This window comes from Mizuhopecten yessoensis, unplaced genomic scaffold (assembly GCF_002113885.1).
Source record: "Mizuhopecten yessoensis strain PY_sf001 unplaced genomic scaffold, ASM211388v2 scaffold357, whole genome shotgun sequence".
NCBI classification, from domain to species: Eukaryota; Metazoa; Mollusca; class Bivalvia; order Pectinida; family Pectinidae; genus Mizuhopecten; species Mizuhopecten yessoensis.
Window position 1 is genome coordinate 617,074 of NW_018403506.1, and position 21,437 is coordinate 638,510.

Here is a 21,437-nt window from a genome sequence, read left to right on the forward strand (position 1 = left end):
CTAGTATGTAACTACGTACCACAGGGACTGTAGTACGATCTAGTATGTAACCACGTACCGCAGGGACTGTAGTACGATCTAGTATGTAACTACCACAGGGGACTGTAGTACGATCTAGTATGTAACTACGTACCACAGGGACCGTAGAACGATCTAGTATGTAAGAACCACAGGGACCGTAGAACGATCTAGTATGTAAGAACCACAGGGACCGTAGAACGATCTAGTATGTAAGTACCACAGGGACCGTAGAACGATCTAGTATGTAAGAACCACAGGGACCGTAGAACGATCTAGTATGTATCTACGTACCACAGGGACTGTAGTACGATCTAGTATGTAACTACGTACAACAGGGACTGTAGTACGATCTAGTATGTAACTACCACCGGGACTGTAGTACGATCTAGTTTGTAACTACCACAGGGACTGTAGTACGATCTAGTATGTAACTACCCCAGGGACTGTAGTACGATCAAGTATGTAACTACGTACCACAGGGACCGTAGAAGGATCTAGTATGTAACTACCAAAGGGAACTGTAGTACGATCTAGTATGTAACTACCACAGGGGACTGTATCACGATCTAGTATGTAACTACCACAGGGGAATGTAGTACGATCTAGTATGTAACTACCACAGGGACTGTAGTACGATCTAGTATGTAACTACGTACCACAGGGACCGTAGAACGATCTAGTATGTAACTACCACAGGGACTGTAGCACGATCTTGTATGTAACTACCACAGGGGACTGTAGTACGATCTTGTATGTAACTACCACAGGGACTGTAGTACGATCTAGTATGTAACTACCACATGGGACTGTAGTACGATCTAGTATGTAACTACCACATGGGACTGTAGTACGATCTAGTATGTAACTACCACAGGGACCGTAGTACGATAAAGTATGTAACTACGTACCACAGGGACTGTAGTACGATCTAGTATGTAACTACGTACCACAGGGACTGTAGCACGATCTAGTATGTAACTACGTACCACAGGGACTGTAGAACGATCTAGTATGTAACTACCACAGGGACTGTAGCACGATCTAGTACGTATCTACCACGGGGGACTGTAGTACGATCTAGTCCTAGTATGTAACTACCACATGGGACTGTAGTACGATCTAGTATGTAACTACCACAGGGACCGTAGTACGATCAAGTATGTAACTACGTACCACAGGGACTGTAGTACGATCAAGTATGTAACTACGTACCACAGGGACTGTAGTACGATCTAGTATGTAATTACCACAGGGACCGTTGTAGGATCTAGTATGTAACTACGTACCACAGGGACTGTAGTACGATCTAGTATGTAACTACCACAGGGACCGTAGTACGATCTAGTATGTAACTACCACAGGGACCGTAGTACGATCTAGTATGTAACTACCACAGGGACCGTAGTACGATCAAGTATGTAACTACCACAGGGACTGTAGTACGATCTAGTATGTAACTACCACAGGGACCGTAGTACGATCTAGTATGTAACTACCACAGGGACCGTAGTACGATCTAGTATGTAACTACCACAGGGACCGTAGTACGATCTAGTATGTAACTACCACAGGGACCGTAGTACGATCTAGTATGTAACTACCACAGGGACCGTAGTACGATCTAGTATGTAACTACCACAGGGACCGTAGTACGATCTAGTATGTAACTACCACAGGGACCGTAGTACGATCTAGTATGTAACTACCACAGGGACCGTAGTACGATCTAGTATGTAACTACCACAGGGACCGTAGTACGATCTAGTATGTAACTACCACAGGGACCGTAGTACGATCTAGTATGTAACTACCACAGGGACCGTAGTACGATCTAGTATGTAACTACCACAGGGACCGTAGTACGATCTAGTATGTAACTACCACAGGGACCGTAGTACGATCTAGTATGTAACTACCACAGGGACCGTAGTACGATCTAGTATGTAACTACCACAGGGACCGTAGTACGATCTAGTATGTAACTACCACAGGGACCGTAGTACGATCTAGTATGTAACTACCACAGGGACCGTAGTACGATCTAGTATGTAACTACCACAGGGACCGTAGTACGATCTAGTATGTAACTACCACAGGGACCGTAGTACGATCTAGTATGTAACTACCACAGGGACCGTAGTACGATCTAGTATGTAACTACCACAGGGACCGTAGTACGATCTAGTATGTAACTACCACAGGGGACTGTAGTACGATCTAGTATGTAACTACCACATGGGACTGTAGTACGATCTACTATGTAACTACCACATGGGACTGTAGTACGATCTAGTATGTAACTACCACATGGGACTGTAGTAAGATCTAGTATGTAACTACCACAGGGGACTGTAGTACGATCTAGTATGTAACTACCACATGGGACTGTAGTACGATCTACTATGTAACTACCACATGGGACTGTAGTACGATCTAGTATGTAACTACGTACCACAGGGGACTGTAGCACGGTCATTGTCTCCTGTATGACAGTAATAACTTATAAAACAAATAAATATGAAATAAATTAAAGAGATGGATATGAAAATATATCACTTTATATAGAAAATGGACCAGATCGTGTTTAACGAAGTTTAAAGTTGAGAAATCCAATCGTGGTTCATGCATATGGACGTCGAATCACACGTAGACGTTGTGCAATATCCTATGTAGAAAGATATTCGAAACTGCTCTTTTAAGGCTTAATCGATTGGTTAATTTATATCTATCAATTTGCTTGTGTCCCCAGGTTGCATAAGAAATCTTTCAAAAAGATGAAATACAAAGGTGGGGTCAACATTTGGCCCCCGCTTTGATTTCTTGTATTTTCTTGCCATATGTAGATACATAAAAATGATCAATAACTGCATAAATGATTATTCATAATTATTACCGAAAACCGTAGTGGACCTCCTTGCATAACACCAGGTTGAGTGATGGGGGTACCCTAACAAAATGATAGATAGATGTCACAGGCGAATGCTATTTTGAACATCAATTATGATAGTGTACAGTGTATACAATTACTGTTATTTTGATACTAGATATGTCATATTGGTATTTATGAAGTAAGCTTAGTGATACTTTTATTTAGAAAAACATGCAAAATTTTCACAAAATTTTCAATATAATCAACTTTGTGAACTTGCCTAAATATAGTTACTTATGGTAAAAACCGATACATTTTCTGTTTTTGTATCATACCAAAACACTTTATTATATTACGCATGTTTTAAAGTTATGTGCAGCAGTTATAACTCATTAAAATGTATTCTGCCAAAGTAATCTTTCTTCTGGAGAAATACTTAAGGTTGAGATTGTGTTATAGACAACGATATGCAATTATATAAAAATAATCAAATAATCTTAATAATAAAAAAAACTATTATACACTTTATTATAACCCCTGCAACAAATTTAGGGGGTATACTGGAATCAGCTTGTCTGTCTGTCCGTAGAAAAAAGATTGTCCGGAAAACCCCTTCTAAAGTATTGGACCCATTTTAGCGAAAGTTTCCAGATATGATAACTACCACTTCAAGTTATGCATACAGGTATAATGTTTTCATTCTGATCCTTTTTTTTACAGAGTTATGGGCCTTTTATGATTTTTTGTGTCCAGACATGTCCTCCAAAACTAAGGGGTCAATTTCAACGAAAGTTTTCACATATAATAACTTCCACCTGATGGTGTGCATCCAGGTATTATTGTTTTTCAATATGACCCTTTTTAACGGAGTAATGGCCCTTTGTTGAAAATACTTTCCTGACAACTCCTCCAAAACTATGCAGCCAATTTCAACGAAAGTTTACAGATATGGTAACTACCCCTAACATAGTGCATCCAAATAGTATGTTTTCATTCCGAACCTTTAAAAGGGAATAATGGCCCTTTGTAGAAAAAGAACCTTTGTCTGCCTCATTAACTACTGGGCCGATTTCAATGAATGTTTACAGATATGGTAATTACCCCCTGATGTCGTACTTTTTTCATTTCGACCCTTTTTAAGGAGTTATGGCCCTTTGTTCAAAATCTTTGTCTTGACAACTCTTCCTTAACTACTAGGACGACTTAAGCAAAATTGGTTCATCGGGGCTAACAAGATTTGGTATGGAAGTATGGTTTGGCATGGGGAGGGAGTACAGGAAGTATGTCAGTGACATATAATCTTAAATATTTTACTGGGGGGACTATGTATTGTAATGCTTTGCCTTATTTAGCCTTTAGCTTACATTCTGGGTTATATAGGAGTGGGAGTATTAGTTAGTCTTTGGCTTACAGCTTAGTTATTATTTTATTTGGCCTTTTGCCCATTCAATAAACAAAATATGGAGGAATATTACATTATTTTATATCGTTAACTCTAAACAAATTAAGCAAGGAAGGGTATCCTTGTCCGACTCCCCTTACAAAAAATATTTTAAGCACATTTGATTTTTGTGACCTTGAGCGAAGAATGGAAAGAAAGTTATGTATTTCTTTTTTTGAATCAAAAGTGTTATATGACAAATTCACCGGTTGTCAATTTTCTTGAAATTCCTGATTTTGAAAGATATTATTGGTAGCAAACTTTTAAGCAATTATGAAATATAGACTGGTTTTAGAACTATGCAAATTAAGGTGTCGAAAATGGAAATTTTATTTGGTATATTGAAATCCTGGCTTAAAACCGGTGCAGGATTATAGTTGAGTTGGTGAGAACGACATGAGTGTACTGTAAGATATTGAACGACATGAGTTGGTGAGAACAACATGAGTGTACTGTATGATATTGAACGACGTGAGTTGGTGAGAACGACACGAGTGTACTGTATGATATTGAATGACATGAGTTGGTGAGAACGACATGAGTGTACTGTATGATATTGAACGACATGGATGCGTGTACTGTATGATATAGAACGACATGAGTGTACTGTATAATATTAAACGACATGAGTTGGTGAGAACGACGGGAGTGTACTGTATGATATTGAACGACATGGATGAGTGTACTGTATAATATTGAACGATACGAATTGGTGAGAACTGTACGAAGGTTCACATCGTCAAACTGATTCTATTCTCTGAGAAGAAATAAGAATAATAACCCCTTCTCTTTTTTTTCAAATGTATGTACTGACGAAACGGCCAGCCAAAATATATGTGTGACCGTTACCTTATTCGTATGAAAGTGTGACCATCACCATGTTCTGTTTTATGTTGTTTTCAAGTTGTTTAAATGCATCAATATAGACCTATACACATGACTGAATAAATGTTTAATTTAGTATTACTTCATTTTACCTGTAAATGTATTCTATACGCTCTCGATGTCTGTGCAAACCTTGCAAAATGTAATGAAATTCGAAAAGTGCGAGACCTTCCGTGCAAGTTTGAAGTTCAGTAAAATACTTCAAATGCAAATTTTACGGAAATCTTACGCCTGAAGCTGCATAACTTGTGCGTTATAATTTCTTTTGGGTACGAAATCAAGTCACATTCCTTCTATGAAGTTTCATAAATGAAGAGGCCCAGAGAGCCTGTATCACTCATCTGAATATTTTCGGCAACATTTTCTCATTGCAACTGTTTCACAAATTTTAGTTTTGTCGTTCAGCATCCAGAACGGAAACATCCTTCCTAAATTATACAAAATTTGATTCCCTGGTCCATAGGATGCCTTATAGTAAATTTGGTTGTAATGCGATCATTTGCTCTGGAGGAGCCCTTTTTAAATACTGTACCAAGCCAGCCCCCAGGGGAGGTGTATTCATTGTTCTTTCCTTATAGTGACTAATCATGATCAGTACAGCAAAATCACAACTGCAGTTTGTATCAAAGTTATGAACAACACTAAAGTAATGTACATTACTTATTATCTACCCAGAGTTGTCTGTCCTTGTTATCAGTTAGGACCGACGACTCGGGGTAGTTTGTTTAGGTTTAACGGGTAAGCATTACTCTGGGTAGAGATTGGTACACTATATATATACATGTATATAATTAATATATATATATGTGTGTGTGTTTTACAATGTTAAATGTCTAACCGAAGTGACATTCAGCATTCTATTTGATATGATGATACAAAGAAAATGTCAAGGAGACAGACAAATGGTAATTATTGTTTTTTCTTCCTAACAATTTATAAATAACAACAAACACTTATACATTTGTTTCTTTATCAACATTTTATTAAAAACGTATTTACCGTCCATGCACATCAATTTAAGGACTAGAAGTTCACAATAACAAATTAATAAAATAATAATAATAACAAATGTTTGTGGATATAAAGTCAATAACAACAAATGCTAATAATGTGAAGAAAAAACTTTATGATTTGTTATGTGACTTATACATACAGGTCTTTGGGACAAACTGGGAAAGCAACACAAATATTGCTGGATAAGAAATGTACATAAAAAAAACATATTTTTGGCCTACCCTAGCTATTTTTCCCAATATAAGCATATTTTAAAACATTGCCACATAGAGATACAATAACCTTTTGATCATTGTTTAATTATCAAGTGAGATTCTTTTATTCATTTCACTGCCAATTGTACTGTCATATAGCTGTAGATATCTAGTGCTTAATTATGTGGTCATTTATATTAAGCAGAGACTGTCTTAGAAAGGAGACCATCAACTCACTTCATTTTAAAGTGAATTGAAGACATGTTACAGGTTTTTTCCCCCTATACTTTGCCTTAACTCATTCACTCTTGAAATTTCATATTAAACTATTCCAATCATTGAATTGGAAGAGTTCAAATGTGTCTTCAGGGGTGAACGAGTTAAAGAGTTTGAAGCTACTCAGATCACTTATCTTTTGGAAGACTTCTATACCTAACATGTTATCTTCATATATCTCTTTTTTGTCGATAAGATTTAAACCAACTTTGTAAAAATTGGTCCAAAGTTTAAGCTTAGAGTTATCTTTTTCTAAAAATTCAATTCCCCTCTTCTTCCTTTTTTTAGGGGGGGCGGGGGGTACAAAATGTTAAAAACAATGGATATTGGTATGTTTTGTAAAACTTTCATACTCAAACCTACCTAGAAAGAACACACTTATGTTGAGAGAATGTCTTATTTGACATAACATGATTTTATCAAAAAAATGTAATGTATGACATAAGATCACTGGCCTTAGATAACAAACAACTTTTTTAATACTGGCAGCTTTTGTCTTCTGTGTTATTCACAAAGCAAAATATTAACCCTTTCACCCCTATGTAACCTGTGTAGACTCTACCATACATTGATATGGATGAGTCCATTATGGTATAACAGAGGTGAAAGGGTTAATTAACACACAATTTGTTTCCGTTAAAGCAACAAAAGGGAAATAACTCTTGCACAATGTTATACACTCTAAATTCTAATTACCGGTAATGAATTGCAAGTTTTCGAAATACATAAAATCATCTAAATAGCACTACACTGTTAGGTCAAATAATATAAAGTATAATATTACAATTGTGTTTTTATATATACACCATAAATGATATAGGGGTAGTAAGCAATGATTAGGCCATACAAAATTAACTACTTGCCAGTACTTGGTTCTCAATACGCAGTGAAATTTGTTTTTCCATCTCAGATATAATGTCATATAGGGGAAACTATTGTGCTCAAAACAATCAAAATTGTTTACTTGTTTTTGGAAGAGCCTAAAAATTGAGTGACACTAAATCTTGCTGGAGTGTTTTCTGATTTGCTTCAATTTGGTTCTAAAATGTTGATCAAGAAAACTTGATAGTGGATTCTATTTTAGGATATATTTCAGATACTTTGATATTTTTCCCTTATCTAATTACCATTGATTTCTTTACGTAGAATAAATTTCAAGAGAAATTTCACAAACTTCCATATTTCCCTCGCCTAACCATTAAAAAGAGTAGTTTGGCAAATTCAACAGAAATGTGTACATCCCCTCAGAACCAAAAAGTTAATTTATTACGGCCTTATATACTGACCAAGTAATTAAAAGTGTATGAAGTTAATACACGTACAAGGATTTAATACATCAACTCACACTTTTCTTTTAACATATGACAATTACTTACAAAACATTTTATACATTAATGCAAGTTTATCATACAACCTTTTCAGATTTTCAGAACATCCTGAATAGGGACTATAAATTTGATTCAAAGGATGTACACTTTCAATAGCCCAACACTCCGGGCCAGTAGATTTGATGCCAGGCTAGGGCTTATGTAGGTGAACATTTTCGATATTTATTCTGGAAATATAAAGTCTGTCTAATGAATACTGCAAAATCTGCCTGCAGACTCGAAATATAAAATAGTATACACCTGGGCCCACTTGTATAAAACATCTCAACTCTTGAGATTTTCTCAAGTCTAAGATTTCCCATAGACAATACATTGCTTGAGATTTTCCTTAACTTTGAGATGTTTTATACAAGTGACCCATGGCCTAACAACTCTGCTCATCCAAATTCTTCCAACTAACTGTAAGATAGTTTGTAATAAGTAGCATGACCATTGTGAAATCAACATCAATTTTAATATATAATAATAATGAAGTTTAAACAGACATATCTGTCATATGGCCTAAGTTAAATATAGCGAAAGACTCACTGTGATCGTAGCTCATCAGATCACGACAATTATAGCACTATTCAGCTTTTAAAAATGCGGCAGACACACTTTGCTGGCAAAAAGTTCGGAGACAACCGTTATCCACAGTGCCAGCACAAAGAATATGTAGGAGATCCCCACTTGGTAATTGTTCGGTAATTGGTAAGCCTTCCCTCCGATCTGTTCCATGTTGAAGCCAATTGGGAAAATCACTGCTGCTTTACAGAAAAGTACCACTGTAAGAGAGAAAAAAAAATGTTCCAATAAATTTTAAAATATCCACAGCGAACATCAAATATAACATATTTTATAAATGCCCCCATTTCATTTGTAATATATATAACCGCACATAATACTGATGTGAACCCCTCAATTTTTTCCTATTTTTTAATGACCAATTGCCTATACAATGTATACATGTATCTTGTATATATCTACTTTCAATGTGGTCAGTGTAAATTCTGCCTTTGGCAAACGCTAGCCGGGGGGAGGGGGGCTTATTGTTTTCAAAATATTTTAGTTATACCCTATTTCATTTCTAATATTCTTTTTATGTAATGTAATTGTTTCGTAGGTTTTTTCGGTGTCTCGATAAAGGAACAGATTGCTCCGAAAATTGACAACATCGTATTGTCAACACTGTAATAATTACTTCCTTGCCCCATATAAGATTATGAAATAAAACATGTAATTTGTATCCTACAAATATACGTTTGCAAGGATTATATAACTTCTTTGAACCATATCTACTTTGATGCATGTATGTATCTTTCCAAATATCTAGAAAACTAATTACCATATATAATATATCACCAAATTATGCTTGCAAAATAATGGCAGTATGATATGGCAAACTTGCCAACTCAAATATATAGTATTTGACTTATTTTGACTTAACCCTGTGAAAGGACTTTGACTTAACCCTGTGATAGGCCTAGGCGGGTCAACGCAAAGTCATTTAGAGAAAGAGAGTGAGCTTGTAATATATAGCAATCAAATAGAACACATTGGCTTTTCTATGTAACTGCAAAATATGTTGGTGGTCTTATTGCCGGATAAAATCATAACATTTGCAGAGAGAAGTATATCATTATAATAATAATAATAATTCAAGGTTCTTATATACCGCTTTATCACAACCTAGTTCATAGGTCGTCTCAAAGCGGTTCACAAATTATTATCCATGGTTATAGGGCCTTTGCAACAGGTCAATATCTTTTTCATTTTGCTGCCCAACTACGTACTCATTTACAGCTGAGTAGACCAGAACAAGCGGCGTAAAGTATATAATTGTTCAATGATACAACACAGTGCCGTGGCATCACTCGAACCCGCAACTCTTCGGCCACGAGCCCGGCGCCCTACCACTAGACTACTGTGTCTATCAGAAGCATAGAAAATCAAGAACCTGAATCCCAGCATAAGTTTTCTTCAGTTGAAGAAAAACCCATGGTTCAAAACAATCAGGCAGGAGGACTTATACCAGACTGTGTTCAAAGTTGAAATGCTGTCAAATGATTTATAGAGCTCAATATCATTATATTACTGAAGACATAGAACGTACTTGCTATAAAGCCGAGCCACCGAGCGTGCTTCATGATGCGGTACTTCCAGTGAGACATGATGAGAAGTATGATGGTAGTTGTTATACATAGTATGCCCAAGATGATACACACGAAGGTCAGCAACCACTCAAGTCTCAGTGGACTTGTTGTGAAACACGTCTGGGGCTGGTTGTAGTTACTCAGACAGGACTCCATCAAACCGATATACGTACGACCTACAATTCAAAAGAGAAAAAAATATAGGCATATGGTACAAAATATCTAAATCAATAAAAAAAAACATATTTTGTTAAATGTATGCATGAAATTTTGAAAGACTCTAAGCCAATTACTGTTTTCAATGTTTACACTTGACGTTTTGACCATGTTACATAATTTGAGAAGGTAACTAGAAAGTCGGCTTGAGCATGGAAATCATGCTTGAACATGAGAACGGTTTCATGAATACTGGTCCAAATGTTAAGAGATTCGGTTTTAAATATTTAAAAGCCAAGTTCAAATTTGAATCCCCGTCTTCCCACTGCATTTTTATTCCATTTTAACCAAACCCTGCGATTTAGTATTTATTTCAAGTAAATTCAAAACCCAACATTTTTGTGCCAATAATAAATTGATGAAATTATTCGGCTCCATAACAAAAACATAACATTTTGTTTTGACAGTCGGGGGTCATGGCGCAAAACGAGGAAAAACACACCGTCCAGATGAAGTAGTTTATGTATGTAAATTACCTGAAAAAAGGGTCAAACTACGAAACCATCACCAATGTCATCTCGTTGTCCGAGTATATTGCATTGTTTATTTACGAAATACAGCTGAAATGAGATGCAGGGATGTCGGGGGGCATAATTTGAGTGCTTACCTCCGATATCTGATACAATCCAGTTCGGTAACGCAAGGCTTATCACAGCAAACACATCTGCTGTGAAGAACAGAGCCCCGGAAATGATACTGAGTCTATCCATATCGCTGTCGCAGACAATATTCAGGCTGTGAAAACCCCGTCTAGTATCTCAGCGAGCACCTGCCATTGTTGTGCACGTTACGGCCACCTATTGGAATAAAAGGTAGAGAGCAAGAACGACAACTCGTGGTAATAAAATGCGGTAGGTCTATGATTCGGCAAATAATAGTTCAAAATTAGAACGATATTTGATACAAAATTGTTTTGCAACCTTTTTTTGCTTTCATATTGGGAACATATATGTCTTGCTATTTGCATTAAACTGTTTTGTGACTCTCTTTATAAATCATGATTTAATCGTAAAGTTCATAATCCGAATTAGTGCATTTTTGAGATATCACTTCTTGTCATTATCAAACATTCACTATCTGCTTTATAGATGATTAAAACCAAGATAATACTTTAATTTACTTCTTGATAGGTAACTGCGGATGGCTATTTTTTTCTTATTTGCTTCTTCGACTTTCCGTTCAAATTTAAACTGCTTATTGTACAACATTTAATGGCCCCCGTCTCTAGACTACATCACGGTATTAGATCAGATCCGTGACTATATCTATGAATTATTTGGAAGAAAAAAATCTCTTAATAATTTTGATCTCTTGGATCAGAGACGTTTATAATACTGGCTTTATATGTCTCTGCTTGAATGTCTTAGTTTCAACTAGGGGAGGATAAGCTAGTAAAATGTAGATGGGAAATTCTTCATAAAAAACTTTGGGCTGGTTATCACACCAACCTTCTGTGAAAGGGGAATAACTCGTATGTACATACAGTAACGCAATGTGATGACACCGAGTAGGTTATTTCACACACAGGGTCCAAAAACCGAAAACAACACAGAAATTATAATCGTATTTCCTTCATATCTGGAAAAGTACCTATCTGTCTTGTTTTCAGATGACATTGGATCATTCTATATGTAGACGTAGTCAGTAGGAAATTTCAATATTTTAGTGTTCGTGTTAAATTTAATAATTAACAGTGTATTTCGTTTCAGGGTTACAAACTGCATTTGCGAAAAAGCCCCAAATGAGGAGAAAAAAATCATATAAAATTTGATTTCAATATAAACCTTTTGGCACATAAAAGACTTACTATCAAGTACTTTTTTGTTGGTAATAGTATATATTTATTCGGTTTTTTCTTTTTAGATTTTCAATTATTAGTTAATTGTACAAAATCATGTGTCTGGATTAACGTTGTGTCTATTCGAATGACGTCACCAGTAAATTTTACATGAAAATGAAAAAGTGATTCATTTGTATTTCAATAACAGAGTAACTGATAATGATAAGAGCATTACAAAACAGGAACAATGAATAATTTTGTATCAGGATTTTTAGAGAAATATTCAGCGTTGAGCAGCAAACCATTTCCAGGACTCTCTCGTTAATCTTATACGTAACGTTTCCGAAACTTTACATCGATCACTTGCATGCGGTGGCTAATTTGTGCCGTTCCGGTTATTCGTCTTTTCGCCTCGAAAAGAACTGCTTTAATGTCGCTGGTTTGCCCTGAAAAGACGACAAAATCACACGCAATATATCGACAGAAAACATGCATGCTTATAGGCCTAATTCTCGTCGTTACGGGATAGAAATCTTCGTTGTTTCGTCTGTTCACCTTTAAAATGAGACTTAATTAGCATTGATTCTCGTTGTTTCGTCGTTTCGCTCCAAGAAAGGAGAATTAAAAGTTACTAAACTTCGGCTTTTCGGGCGAAATTATATGAATATATACACAATATTTTCGTTAAATGAGACAGAGAAGTTAAAGAGCTCTTTCCGTTTATAAAATGATGATACACAGGTTGCTATATAAGGAGTTCTTAGAGTTATAAAAAAGTATTAATTTCATTTACGAAGGAAATTGTGAGGAACATCTTTCTATATGAGATTTGTTCATTTGTTTTCGGTTAAAGTCCTCGAAAGAGCCGAGGTCAAATGAAAATGGGTACCAGGGAGATATGACCAGAAGAAAGAGTAGGGNGGCCCCCCCCCCCCCAACCAAAACCTGATTGTTTTTAATAGGATGTACAACACAACAAACCAAACGCCCAATTATTCGGGTTTTCTCACATTAGTCGCCTCTTATGATAAAATGAAGAGGGGTACAACAGGTCTGTTCTTTCCTCGAACCTTTTGTTTAAACACATTTTATTTGATACAACCAACGACGTTTATTGGGCACAATTCCTTATAAATGATACACAATGATTTATTAGTGACAAAAGTACTCCCGTCTAAAGTGATCAATGCAAAGAACTTGATGAACATCGGAAAATCAACCAGAAATACATTGTATATATTTTTTGCTTTAGGGAGTGACATAACCGTAAACTTAGCAATAGTAATCACGTCTGTGTCTATTAATGAGCCAGCTAGCGAAAGACTGTGAAAAGTCCATTACGTAATTAATGTTAAATGTCAAAATAAGATATGTTTATTTGTTTATTAAGGTGTATTCCGTGTAGAGGGTTATAAATAAATAAAAGCACAAAACTTCCTGGGTTTTATCTTTGAGAGGGCTTTCGCTAGTGTTAGGTACCGATGGGTGGTTATAAATTTTAGAAGGCTGTTTAATGTTTTGTTGTCGGTTACGGTGTTTGAATGTTTCAACCTCGCTAAAATAAATATAGGTACAATTTATTGATTGGAATTCAGTAAAAAAAAAACCACAGCCGCCTAGAGATAGTAATAAACCTGTAGCAGTCGCGACACTTAGCGTAATACGCTTTAGACAGTCGCAACCTTTTGTGCAACGAAACTGTGACAGTCGCAACGCTATAAGCGTTATAAACGTGTGACAGTCACAATTCTGTGGCAGTCGAGACGCTTACAGCGTAATAAACCACAGGGACCTGGGAATTTGTTATAACTATATTTGGACCTAACCTAAGGTGTTCGGAGTAATTTTACATGTTTTATGTGTTTAGATCGACGTTCGGTAAAAATGACACCGCTATGATCATATAATCGAGAATGGGGGAAAGCTTTCGATGTCGATCTACGGGAAAATGCTTAGTACCATTGGAAAGATGCGTAATTTTTCTTTTAAAAACCTCCTATATGCACGGAAAATGTATTCTCCTTCCGCGGAAATGAACTCCGTTTCCTCCAAAAACACACGCCATTTCAGAGCTTCTCGGTTATATGATCATTGGGGTGTCATTTTTACCGAAAGTCGATCTAAACCCCTAACACATGTAAAATTACTCTGAACACCTGAGGTTAGGTCCAAATATAGCTGTAACAAATAATCAGTTTTGTTATACACCTTGTGACAGTCACAATGTTGTGGCAGTCGAGATGCATAGCGTAAACGTTCCGGCACAATCGTTTTATTACAATTTGGAGAGGACCTCCGAAATCTAGACGGACGCTCTAACCTCTTGAGCTTCCTGGTCGCCGGCAATTCGTCCCTCCTTCATATAAGTCTTCCTCCCAGACGACACCTGACTCTCTATATCAATGTAGTAACAACCACAGGGACCTGAGCATTTGTTACAGCTATATTTGGACCTGAACTAAGGTGTTCAGAGTATTTTTCATCATTTAGGGGTTTTCGATCGACTTTCGGTAAAATTGCCACCCATAATGATTAATTAGTCGATCTAAACCCCTTAAACATGTAAAATTACTCCGAACACCTTAGTTTAGGTCCAAATATAGCTGTAACAAATTATAAAGCCCCTGTGGTTACTTACAACCAATGACACCTCTGCAACAGGCAACAAATTGAGCGCCGGCGATCGACCCAGTCCAGTTCAGCTACATAATAAACGTCGCACCAATGACGTACCTGTCAATTTGTTATAAAACACCTTTGGTCTACGGTTCAAACCCACAGCAATCGATGCAGAAGTCAAGAACGCTTACCTCCAAGACACTCCAGCTGTTAATGAAAGTATTTATACAGACAAAACAAATCTCGATAGCATTTTGATTTCCCTGAATGGCGGGATTTCAATAGTCTGATAGAGCAAGACTTCCCCGGGGGAATAGTTCATTGAAAATCAAAAACATTCGATCACAATTATTTCACACCTATATTGAACGACTCTGATTTAAAAGGCTATTGTACTAGGTCATTTCGACGTTGATAAGGCATGAAATGAACTGATTTCTTTTAATAATGAACAAAGCACGTTACTTTCAACCGTGGGCCATTTATCTCAAAACTTGAAAGGTTGTTGGTCGATAAATATGTGACATGTCGTATACATAGCATGTTTTTTTTTTCTCTCTGTGGCAAGATAAATTAAAACGTGTTTATTTTACAACAATTATGAAACAAATGTTTCCAACTTATATTTATCAATCTTGTTAGCCCGGATGGAAGTGCACAGTGGTTTTATTGTGATAGGAAACCGGAATATCCGCAGAAAACCGACGTAGTTCGGCTGGTGACACAATACCTTTTCATGTCGGAATCAAACCCCGGTCGTCTTGGTGAAAGGCGAATGCGCTAGCCACTGCGCCACCTTTTTTGTTCACATTCGACCCCTAAAGGTATAGGTTGTGTTTGCAAAACAGAGAAAGAAAATCAACCGAGGCATCCCGGATTTAACGTTAACAGTACTCAACGCCCACACACTCGTAAGTCAGAACACGGATTTAGATAATAAAATTCCTCGATGACAGCTATAAATTGCATCATCTCTTGTTTACCTATTGTAATTTTCAAGGACATGCAGAGATGCACGTGTGAGAGTGTATGAGCGACCGACGGACTGTTGGGATCAATGTGGCCATGCAAACGGTCATTTTCATTTGTTGGGCATATAAGTCGAAAAATCCTTAAAAAAAAAGAAAAAGAAAAGAAAGAAAAAACAAGTGTACGTAGTTGTGAGTTCATTTATATATTTATATATTTATTTAAAAAAAAAGAGTTTAAATTCATCCTGTAATGTATGTTTTGTAAGTCTGTCATTTTGAAAATGTATGCAAGTTCTATTTTGATTCATGAAAAACAACAGAATTTAAAACAAAAACGTTATAACTCTGGAATTAGGTTTTAAATACGATCTGTAGAAATTCCATTTAAATAACTATGCTAAATTACACATGTTCAGTGCCGATTCGCCTGTAGCATCGCCGAAGTATTTCCAATGTATAAAGTAGAATGTCTCGATCCAAAAGCTTTTTTAATGATATGGTTGGACACGGAATTAGATTATATTTGCTATCTAAGTCCGTGGGTTGGATAATGTTAGCCATTCTATATTCAATCGATCTATTATCACAGAAAATGTCATATATAATTAGCGGGGGGAAAAAGCCCCGCGGCTAATTCCGGAAAACTATCGAATTGCACTGTACCGGTGATCACAGCGAGGTCACATTGCCTTGTTAGATAATACAGATCTTGACCCCAAATTCCATCAGTTCGACAGGTAATAATAATGAGTTATCTCCCCTCTTCTCCCGAAAAGTCTGACTCACCTGTGTTCAACTACACACACACACTACTACTAACACAACCGCCATAACTTTGTGGGCGCAGTGTCGTGGGGAATGGTGTAAAAGTACCGCATTCAAACTTTGCAGACTTGTGGCAGTCTAGATAATTTCGAGTTTCGATAGCGAAGGGGACCAAAACATGGAAGTTATTCCAGAACAGGACGATGTTAGACCGATACAAGAGCACGAGGACATGGTTGTCGACTCGGCCGAGGATGAGGTAAGTTTGTCATCTGTCAACATGTATAAAGGTGTGCTGGAGTCTTTCAGGTGTAACACCGGCAAACGAGCAAACCGCCATGCAAGGTCGTTATGAATGCGCGGAAATCGATAATTTCTGATTTAAAATCTAAATGCGATTGCGTTTATTTTCCAGAAAATTTGCTGAATAAGTTCGCCATTAAATGTATATTTAGATAAGTTGACCAGTTTGGAAAAGTTTCGAAGTTCAGTATATATAGTTGTGCAAACGATACGGTGTGGTATATTTCAGGGTGTGTATGTGATGTAATATATATCTCATGTTTGTGAATGAGTTTATTTGTGGAAACCGACATTTCACGTTCTGCAATTTACAACTATTGCAATACACATGCCTGTATATATATCTATCTATAATACAGTTAAAGGGAAAGTCCTTTGGGGGCCCCAAACGGGGTTACTGTGAACTTTATTGTTCATATTCTCATTTTAATATATATTCACACAGAAATTGTTGTTTGTTAAAACTTTGATATTTGAAGTAAAATTGTACTTGATCTTATCACTTTAATACACCCAGTCTAGTGATACATATATTTTCCCACAACTTGTGCAGACGTATATGTGTATATATATACATATCAAATTATGTCCAATCAGTTGATTTATGCAAATTGCACCATTTTATTAGTTGTTATAAACATATTTTCCCCTTTTTGCCAGTCAGTAATATACCTAATATAGCCCTAGGCAAGTCTTTGAAACCGAGGATGTGGGATGGTTTAGCCCAATTTCATTTTCCAACAATGCTAGTAGCATAATAAGATATTATAAAGATGTTGTTTTTATTGATAAAACAAATGTGTGGTCCTGCAAAACAATACATGCTTGAAATGTAAATCAGGATTTTTTTAATGGTTTGAGGTTAGGAGACTAAATTAAAACATTCCTTGAGACATTTAAATAAAGTTTCTTATCTTAGCACAGAAAGAGGTGGACTTTAAAATACTAGGTATTGTGTTTGTTGTAACCTATTGCATGGGCTTTATATATATATATATATACATAGATTATATTTATGCGTCCATATTGAGCAAATCCAGGATAATGTATTGTATAAGAAGATGGTTAAACTCCAAAATGATACATTACATATATATCACTTACCATTATATACATATTGCTTGAAAATGTCTCTAAAGTAAATAATTGAAGGTGATTTTATGTATCTCCATTCCATGTCTATGCCAAATGCCAAAAATAGTTTTTGTAAAACACATCTCTTTCAAATTTTGTTGATTCCATTGCATCGCTAAGAGATATAATGGGTCCTCAAAAATTTGGTAAGTTTCACAGGAAAAGAATGAGTCCATGGCTAGAACTCAAATATCGGATCCGTTCCTCCCCACCCGCCTTGGTCTTTCATATAGTTAAGATAAACATTGCAAGCAACATAATCTGAAAAATCCATCAATATTTGAATTAATTAAAAAAAAATAGGATGCTTTTATCTTATATTAATTGGAAAGACAAATATATATAGCATTTCTTTCATCAAAATGTTATATGCATCATAAAACAACATTCTGATGGGGGTTGTATTTAGAGTAAATATATAGTGTGACTCGTTGACCTCCGTGTTTAGTTAGCTTAGCTGTGTTTGTTTAGGTCACAGAGAGTATTTGTAAACTGTCGCTCATCTTTTGTTTGATAATTTGACTAGACTTGCTCAAGCCCTGTTTATCATAAATGCATGTTTTATTTAAATGTATATTTATATCTGATAAATACTGGCTTTCAGATTAGGCAAGTTCAGTTTGGATATGATGCATGTTTAATTCAAATGTAAATATAAACAGTCTGGGGATTTAGTTGAATATCTGATAAATACAGGCTTTTAGATTATAAGCAAGTTCAGTTTGGACAGGTTATGCTGTATTCTTTATGTAGGGGTGAATGATCTTTTAATGAATATATAATGTTTAAATTATTGTGCAATGTACAAGTATATATATATATAATTCATAAATATAAATAATTTAAGCCAACTTTGCATGAGAAAGGTTTTGCATATTATAACATCTCTGTTACCTGCATTTAATTAGCCAAAGCTGTTGTTTTTTTAAAATAAGAAAATGCTAAGACATAACCGTATGTTACAAAATGCGAACTACTATCTGTATAGAAGCTTGAATTTCACAATATCTTGGAATGACATGTAATAAATTTCTGCATACTTGAGGCTTGAGGTCGGAAGATCAGTATCTGGCCCTGCACCAAATATCTAGCTCTGAAAATGTCTGCTTGATGGTATAGGGCCGAATTACATCAAGACATACATCTTCATGGTAATCAGACACATATGATGCTTGTTACTGAGTTGGAAAGGGAATAAGACAAGGTTACCCTCTTGTCTAATGTTAATTTGTAGCCATATGTTGGTGAGGGAATGAGACAAGGCTGTCCTCTTGTGTCCAATCCATTTATTTAATAACACTCACTTCTCCTTCATCAAATAACTTGGAAGTGGTCTATTTATAACTTCTTTGCTCTTTGAAGTAATTCTGGCTTTGCTGACCATCCATTGGGCACTTAATGGTCATCAACTCGGCTCAAGATCATTGGACAACTTTCGACCCCCAAACCCTGGTGTAACTGGACCAAGATTTACAAAGCATTGTTAGATTAACAAAGTTTGTTGCTAAATGTTTTCCTTCAAACTTTTTTCAAAGATTTTCAAAGCATTGTTAGATTAATTATCAGAGTGAATTGGAAAATTTCCTAAGTTAGTTATCTTTTTTTATTCATTGTAATGACTGACAGTCATGAAAAAATAACAGCAAAGCTTTATAGCAATGTGAAAAATGAGTTGACATTTAACAGACATTAAATTGATTCATTTTCTACCCTGATACATTTTTTTTAGTGTGTCATTCTCAAGATTAAAAACCTGACCTATCTATAAAGAAGACAGATGTGTAGGGAACTCCCTGTGGAGTTTATAGTATACAGAACAGATTGGGTCCTATTCATATTTCTTATGATAGCAAAACAGCCAACACTTGCCACATTTCTGAAGGTGAACAGACATCCTTGGATGGCCACAAACCATGGAATTGAAACTGGGGCAACATGATATGGTGTAACAGGTTTCGAGATGGCCAAAAAAAAATTCTACTGCTAATTGTGTGTTTTATTGCAATTTTATGAAAAACTGGACAGGATGAACAATGTAAAGAAAATTACATCTGTAGCGATGAAAAGAAATATGTTGATTTTTTTAAAAAAGTATATTAGGTCATAACCAATCAAAGACTATTTTGTGAGCATAATTGTAAACGTGGTAAACAATATGAATGATTTTGTCAAAACTTAAAAAAATGATAGATCTGTATACGTAGCTACCTTGAATTATATAATAAATCAAATGTGATATCTGATTAACGAATTTCAAACGATATGATAGAAAAACTATTTTCTGGGATCAGATTTCTGATTACATCGGTTCAATTTACAAAGAAATGCATGTAGTAGTAAGATAAAGTTGGTCTGATTATACAGGTTTTTAAAATTTTCATTTTGACTTTAGGTAATACCACAGAGAAGTAAGAATTTCAAGATCGGGACTTTAACTTTTCAAAAATGAATTTTACGTAATTTTATAATATAAATTAACCTAATAATCATTAACGTTGAAATTAGGAAATTAATTTTGGATTTATATTTATCGGTTGACAGGAAACTGTTTTAAAGGTAATGTTATATGTATTGGAAGGTCATTGTGACCCCATTGAAAATAATTGTTATTTATATAACCAATTAGCAGGAATGAGGAAATGCATTTCATTTCCTGATTGTTGATAATATATAAGCGGATATATGATCGCGAGTACTTGATGCGTGTTGAAAAATACATATATATACCTACTCTTATAAATAATATACTTACTAGTTCAAGGGTCGGTTGTGTTGTGTACACCACAATACTCCGAGCAGATTAATGACGAAAACAATTGTACACATTTTGAAGGCTTAAAGAGATCGGATTTCTTTTCCTTTGAGCGTATACGCAATTGCTGACTGACTTTTCGAACAAGAGGCTTTTGTAGTGTGGTTGTGTTTATTGTTATAAGTTCGGGTGCTTTATAACGGTTATTTGAGGCCTGACAAAAGAACATTATTGCACTGTATCAGTGCATCTTAAAGACAGCTTTTAGATAATATGTTGGCGTTGTAAAATTTGTAGTACAACCAGGGGGAACTAGATGCATTTTAAGGCACGAAATATGATACCTGTCCCTGTTTCTCGAAATGCCTTAAGTATCCCCATACCATCGCCAAAAATTGTGACAGTGCATTATAACAATCTTTTCCCGGTATAACTAAATCTATGACAAATATTTTCTGTACTTTGCGGAAATCTTATGAAAAACACCCATTAAAGATGAAATATAAAAACAAATCGACAGCCTTCTGAATGAAAGAATGAAATGAGCCAGACCAGGGTTTGAACACTGGACCTCCGATTATTATACTGTATGTCTACCCAACTGAGCCGTGTGTACTTGATCAGTGCATGGTAGTACGAGCTTAAATGTACGGATATTTAATTTCGCAGGACTAATA

At 35.7% G+C, this 21,437-nt stretch overlaps 2 protein-coding genes across 2 annotated transcripts in view; one reads left to right on the forward strand and one right to left on the reverse strand.

The window, feature by feature from the left end:
• Positions 1-6,987: 6,987 nt before the first annotated feature.
• On the reverse strand, positions 6,988-11,242 carry LOC110446660 (uncharacterized protein C16orf52 homolog). Its single transcript, XM_021491921.1, has 3 exons — positions 11,044-11,242; positions 10,181-10,396; positions 6,988-8,852 (listed from the first exon to the last, which is right to left on the reverse strand). Exons 1-3 carry the CDS (start codon positions 11,144-11,146, stop codon positions 8,665-8,667), a joined length of 507 nt encoding a protein of 168 aa, XP_021347596.1. The 5' UTR covers positions 11,147-11,242; the 3' UTR covers positions 6,988-8,664.
• Positions 11,243-16,564: 5,322 nt separating this feature from the next.
• LOC110446561 (titin-like) overlaps positions 16,565-21,437 on the forward strand; it is a 210,776-nt gene continuing 205,903 nt past the window's right edge. The window contains exon 1 of the mRNA XM_021491768.1: positions 16,565-16,830. Within this exon, the coding sequence (XP_021347443.1) occupies positions 16,750-16,830 (81 nt within the window). The 5' untranslated portion in view covers positions 16,565-16,749. The remainder of the gene's footprint in view (positions 16,831-21,437) is intronic.

What these genes read in the sequence shown, in the direction of transcription:
- LOC110446660 (XM_021491921.1), bottom strand. Translation starts at nt 11,146, where the DNA reads ATGGATAGACTCAGTATCATTTCCGGGGCTCTGTTCTTCACAGCAGAT. An exon ending in GATTGTATCAGATATCGGAG is followed by an intron (nt 10,397 to 11,043) that starts GTAAGCACTCAA and finishes TTTGAATTGTAG; the next exon opens with GTCGTACGTATATCGGTTTG. An exon ending in GTGGCTCGGCTTTATAGCAA is followed by an intron (nt 8,853 to 10,180) that starts GTACGTTCTATG and finishes TCTCTCTTACAG; the next exon opens with TGGTACTTTTCTGTAAAGCA.